The sequence below is a fragment of the Cyprinodon variegatus genome, unplaced genomic scaffold (assembly GCF_000732505.1).
Source record: "Cyprinodon variegatus isolate N-32 unplaced genomic scaffold, C_variegatus-1.0 Scaffold64, whole genome shotgun sequence".
Classification (NCBI taxonomy): domain Eukaryota; kingdom Metazoa; phylum Chordata; class Actinopteri; order Cyprinodontiformes; family Cyprinodontidae; genus Cyprinodon; species Cyprinodon variegatus.
The window spans coordinates 1109968-1115850 of record NW_015150517.1 but is presented as its reverse complement, the minus strand read 5'-3'; the positions used below and the strand labels follow the sequence as shown (position 1 = coordinate 1115850).

The following is a 5883-nucleotide window of genomic DNA, read 5'->3' as shown; positions in this document are numbered from 1 at the left end:
ATGTCAATCTGTCATTGAATGGGCCATGAAATCCAGAGCAATGTTTTATGGCTGAGCTCCTCTTAAACATGAAAGCTAATTAAGGTAAAATTACTCTGATGCATTAAAACAATATGCATGAGTGGTTTTAAACAGGGACCAAGAGAGACCAGTGCCCCTTTAGAACTGTCCAGGGTCATCGTTACACTGCAAAAACTATGTAAAAAAAAAAAAAGAGTAAACATTTCTCAAAATAAGTGTAACTACCCTTAATTTGAGCAGGTAAATAAGATGATCTGCCAATAGAATAGGTATTTTTACCATTAAAATAAGATACTAAGATATTATACCTTTGAAATAAGAGACTGCTGTTTTTTTTATTATTTTAAATCTTAATAGTCTTGTTCTATTGGCAAAGTGCCTCATTTACCTTATTCTTTTTTTTAATAAAAATTAAAACTATCACATATGAGCAAAATTACTCAAGTATTTGGTAGATCATTTTATTTATGTGCTCAAATTAAGGGCAAATACATTTATTGTGTATCGCACTGTTTTAGATTGTTTGTTGCAGTGTAACACAATCAATTTCTTATGATCATATGCGCTGTAAGACAATTTAATTTAATTAATTTAATTTAACAATTAATTTGAATTTACAGTAGACTTTGAGCCTTTTCATTTTTGTTTGTTCATTCTTTTGTTCAGTTGCGCAATAAAACACATAGCCCTTTTATCCATTATTAATTGATTCTATAGAGCAATATTGAATTTTTGTTCTTGTTGATAATCTGAGACGTTTAAGTGCAACTGAACAAAAAAAAAAAAAAAACTAAAACTAAAGAAATCTGGAAAGGCAAAACCTCCACCTTTATAAAACAACGTACACAAGACATTTATGACACGTTTTACCTTCAGCCCACGCGCCACATGCAGAGCCACCTTTTCTATGTTAGCAGCGGGAAAAGCTTTTAGTCCATTCTCCCTCCGCTTCTCTATCAGGTCGTTGAGGGACTGCTCTCCTCCATATTCCATAGCCAGACACTTTGAACCGTCTTTTGCTGTAGCAAAGGCACGGAAACCTTGGCAAAGACACAAAGAGGCACAGAATTACCTCTAGGGACTCACACTGGTTCAGAGTCAAGAAACAAAAGGACCCATGAAACAATTTATCTCCATGTTCATGAGATTTAACAAACTGATGAAAGGAGGCTTAATGCATATCAAGTCATTATATATTGTGGGGTGGGAAATATTCTGTGGAAAAAAGTAATGATCCTGTTTCTACATTTCTAGGGCTGTGTCTGAATGTCCGCCCGAACCAGTGTATAGGACACTATATAGAGGTTATGCCATTTTAGATGAGTGTCCGAATGTCTAGTGGATGAAAAAGTAGTGGACTCGAAATTTCCCAGAACACACATTGAAAAGTAGTGATCATCCATGGTCACTTGACAAGCAGATATATCCCAGAATGCTTTGCAAGGAAAGCCGAAAGCGTCATAGGATTTGTTATCAAATAACAAAGATGGTGCAGGCACCGTGCAGGAAGGCAGAGTTACGTGACAAACCTGAAGCGAAAACTAGTGATCATCTGTCAGAAAGGTCAGTTAACTGAGTTCACCATAAAGTCCACCTTATAGTCCCCACTCTATATAATGATTGAGAAATTTAGGAGTTAGGATGGACGTCCAGACACAGTACTCTAGGTGCCTTTTCATAGAATCCAAACATCCAGTCTTTTCCTTGTAAGGTTTTAAGCACATAAGAGTATTTACCATTTATAACATTTGATGTAGATTTCCCTGAACCCTTTTTCTTAATAAAGTAAAAAAATATATTCTAACCCATCACGTTAAAAAATGTTTTGTCTTACCAACAATATTTGGGTGATCTATTCCTTTCAGGATCTCTGCCTCCTCATTTAGACGCAGCTGGTAAACAGCCGACTGTTGGGATGCACATTTACTGTTGATCTTCTTCACAGCCCATGGAGATGAGTTGAGCTTCCCCACTCTGGATTCAAAATAGAAAATGTGTCACTGCAACACCTGATCTCATGCAACAAATTAGAGAATTAACCTCCTGGGCTTTTCTGTTGATAAGCACCGATTTAACAATAAGAATTGCAGCATAAAAGAGATAAAGATGAATAAGTAAACGTTGAAGTTAACTCCTTCAGGCTGTGAATGTTCCCTTACAAAGTTCAAGGTAATAAGCAATTAATGTAGACCTGTTTCTTAAACTGAGATGTAATTTAAAGAGCAATGAATATAACGCAGTGTTTCTTAATTAGGGGGTGCAAGAAATTATAATTAAATGAAAGAAGTTACATGTTCTACTAGGACTTTTGTCAGGGACTAATTCTTAGTAATGAGGTCTGCAACCTTTTAAACTCAAAGAGCCACAATATGAAATAAAGGTTAAAGAGCCCCAATAAAGATTTAATAAATACTAAAAGTCAAATAATTAAAACTAAGATTCTCTACTTTTAAAATTTAAAAGAAAAATAATAATTTCACTGTTAACAAAGGAGAAAAATCCTTTATATGTTAGAACAGGTTTTATACAGGAATGAGTAACTATAATTTGATGCTTTTTAATGCTCTTTTAAATAATATTTAATGCCATCAACAAGTACCCATGACTCTTAGACTCTAATTATATATATCTTTAACGTCGAATTCCTCATTTTCCAGCTACTTTTGTTAAAATTTGCATTTTCCCCATTCTCTGCGTTTCCATTCTGGCCAAATATATCTGACGAAACTGATTTTATAAATTTTGCTTTTTAAATAAAGCATTTTAAATGGCATTATAATCACATTTAATGAATTTTAATGCCTATTAAGGCCTTCATTTAAAAACTAAATTAATGACCCGCAGAAACCCTGTAGAATGAGTCAAGCTGGGTGACCCACCATAAATATGAAAGACAAAGAACGACACTAAGGCTACGTTCACACCGCAGCCTGTGACCTAAATCCGATTTCTTTGGCCCATATGCGACCTGTGTCTGAATTTTTTCATGGCAGTCTGAACAACACAGATCTGATTTTTTTTACAATGAGACCCAGGCCGCTTGGCTATGTGGTCCTGAATCTGATAAGAATCTGATCTTTTCAAATGTGAACAGTGTCTGAACGGCCAGGTTGCATTCATCCGACCTGAATGCCATTAATAGCCAACAAAGGTCACTATTCTGGGTCTTCCTTTGAAGAAGCAGCAAGAAAAACAACAACCACGGCAGACGATGATGCGGAGAGCAATATTTATGTTTAACCATCTTGAAAAGATTGTGTTTTTATCGTTGGGAAAGATCGCTAGATGCGATACCGGCACTACCATCCATGCTTACTTCCATAAACACAAAGCACGCTGGCCTGTGATGTCATTGCATCCTCTACTGCGCATGCGGGACACTTGCATTGTATGACTGCAGTTCACACAGGAGATCACATACAAGTTGCATGTATTTGGAAATGTGAACGGCAACGCAAAAAAATTTGATTTCACAAAAAATCGGAATTGAGCATGAAGGCCTGAAGTGTGAATGTAGCCCAAAAATATAAACATATGGTTACAGCTAGGATCTGTACTGGTCTGTTGTGGTGAAGAGCGAGCTGAGCCAAAAAGCAAAGCTCTTGATTTACAGGTCGATCTACGTTCCTGCCCTCATCTATGGTCATGAGCTTTGGGTCATGACCGAAAGAACGAGATCCCGGATACAAGGGGCTGAAATTACTTTTCTTTTTTTTTGTGTGTCTGGGCGCTCCCTTAGAGATAGGGAGAGGAGCTTAGTCATCTGGGGAGGACTCAGAGTAGAGCTGCTGCTCCTCCACATCGAGAGGAGCCAGTTGAGGTGGCTCGGGCATCTGATTAGGATGCCTCCTGGACGTCTCCCTGGTGAGGTGTTCCAGGCATGTCCCACCAGGAGGAGGCCCAGGGGGAGACCCAGGATGCGCTGGAGGGACTATGTTTCTCGGCTGGCCTGGGAGCGCCTTGGGATTCCTCCAGAGGAGCTGGCCAAAGTGGCTGGAGAGAGGGACGTCTGGGCCTCCCTACTGAAGTTACCACAGACTCTTGTACCACTGGATGTGCCATTTCAGATATTATATGCAGTGTTTAATTATAACCACTGTTGACTTGACAATTAAAATCATTTCTTATTCAGTCTGGGTTAGAGCCACATGCTGCAGATCCATGTCCCTCAACCAATCATACTTCAGCTCACTTGTCAGGGAACAATATTTTGAGCTAAAGTGGCTGGATAGATAACCTAAAACTACAGCAGAAGGTTGCAACAGTGATATCAGTAAAAATCAGCTCAGTTGACCTAATATGCTTCTTATTTTACCAATACACAATGTCCTCTCCTCTCCTTTGTGTTTTAACATTTCAGGTATTCGTCATTAATGATCATTGAGAACAGTTAGTCCATTCAGCAGGATAAATATATTATCAATATGCAGTGTCTGGGTCTGACATTCAAAAATATGCTTCCAACAATGCATTCAAGTTGCCTTTTGTGATTGCACCCGTTTCCCTGTAAAACAGTTTTGTGTTTCCATCAAGGTTCACTTGGATTAAATCTGCACTAATACATAAACTAACAAGCTGAACATTTATAAACTGTGTAAGTCGGTTTTAAGGATCTTTTCCAACCTGTTCATCAGATAAACACTGACTCCAGTTCCACAACCCAACTTCTTCATGAATGGTGAAGCAGGAATGGTGATAGGGGTCCCACCTCCACTGCTCCCAGAACTCCTCACCCTGCCTCTGATGGGGGTTTTAAACACGCTGTAATCATTAGTAGAGGCCATCCTAGGAAACAAAAACAAATCAAAACAATATAAGAAACATTTCATGACAAACATTTAAAAAATGTCCCTCTTTCTTTAAATTTAAAGTACAAAAATAAAGCTCAGCTGTTTCAAAAATCCAAATGTGATGCCAGGACGAAAGAAACATCAAATGTACGAATTCAGAGGGAGGTGTCCATTTTCACGAAAAGAAAAAACAATCACATTTAAGTGGGTGGTACATTTTAGGAGAGAAAAAAAAGTAAAATGTTTTTCGTTAAATCATGAAATCAATCAGGCAGTATTTATTTTTTCCCCAAAAAAAGTTATAACAGCAATAAACCTGGAACATTTTTCGAAAATTAAAGCAAAGGAACCGACCCTCGCCTTAAACAATGATAAAAAAAAAAAAAAAAACGGATGCTAAGTTTCGGCTTTTAATTAGATTATCGTCTAACACATTAATAAGGTTAATGTAGAGGTAACAGAATTAATCGCGTATTTAATCTGACATTTAAAACGTCTTTTTTTTTCAGTAAATTTAAAGTTACCTCGGTTTTCTCTAAACTCAAGCGAAGTGCCAACCGCGCAGTACATTCAAAATAACGGCTGGTAGGTATGGACGCCGAAGAGGGACAAAAATCTTTCTGCTTCTTTTTCTTCTTCTTCTTCTGTTTTTGTCGCAAGCAAATTCTCAGCGCATTGCTGACTCCATAGGTCGGGAGGAGGAGAGGGGATAGATGTTAGACTTGCTTAAAGCGCAGCAAAGAAATTTTTTTTTTTTTTTTCAGTAAATGGGACCAAAAACGAGGATTAGCAAAACATTGAAACATAGAAATTTAAAGAACAACAGGGAGGAGAGGTTAAGGCTAGATGATATAACCAAAAGAGAATAGGTGATTTTATAAAGTCACAGAATAAAAAAAAAAAAGAAGAATAGTAATTTATATAAGGGGTACGTTTTAAACATCCTGAACGTTCATCTCTGTGCCATAATATTATCTTAAAGACTGAATGAGTTATTTTAAATACCCCTCTTCAGATCTGAATTTATCTACAAATTATTAGTGGCAAAAAAGTGACAAAAGCGCGAGTACAC

At 37.3% G+C, this 5883-nt stretch overlaps 1 protein-coding gene across 2 annotated transcripts in view; it reads right to left on the bottom strand.

Annotated features, from left to right (window-relative positions):
* Positions 1-5457, bottom strand: part of pbk (PDZ binding kinase) — an 8499-nt gene extending 3042 nt beyond the window's left edge. Inside the window, exons 1-4 of one of the 2 annotated variants that reach the window (XM_015371767.1) lie at positions 5336-5457; positions 4645-4806; positions 1856-1995; positions 892-1061 (exon numbers count right to left, since the gene is read on the bottom strand). In XM_015371767.1, the coding sequence (XP_015227253.1) occupies positions 892-1061; positions 1856-1995; positions 4645-4805 (471 nt within the window). In that variant the 5' untranslated portion in view covers position 4806; positions 5336-5457. Of the gene's footprint in view, positions 1-891; positions 1062-1855; positions 1996-4644; positions 4812-5335 lie in introns of both variants that reach the window. The other variant, XM_015371768.1, reaches the window with a different exon arrangement.
* Between the last annotated feature and the right edge of the window lie 426 nt (positions 5458-5883).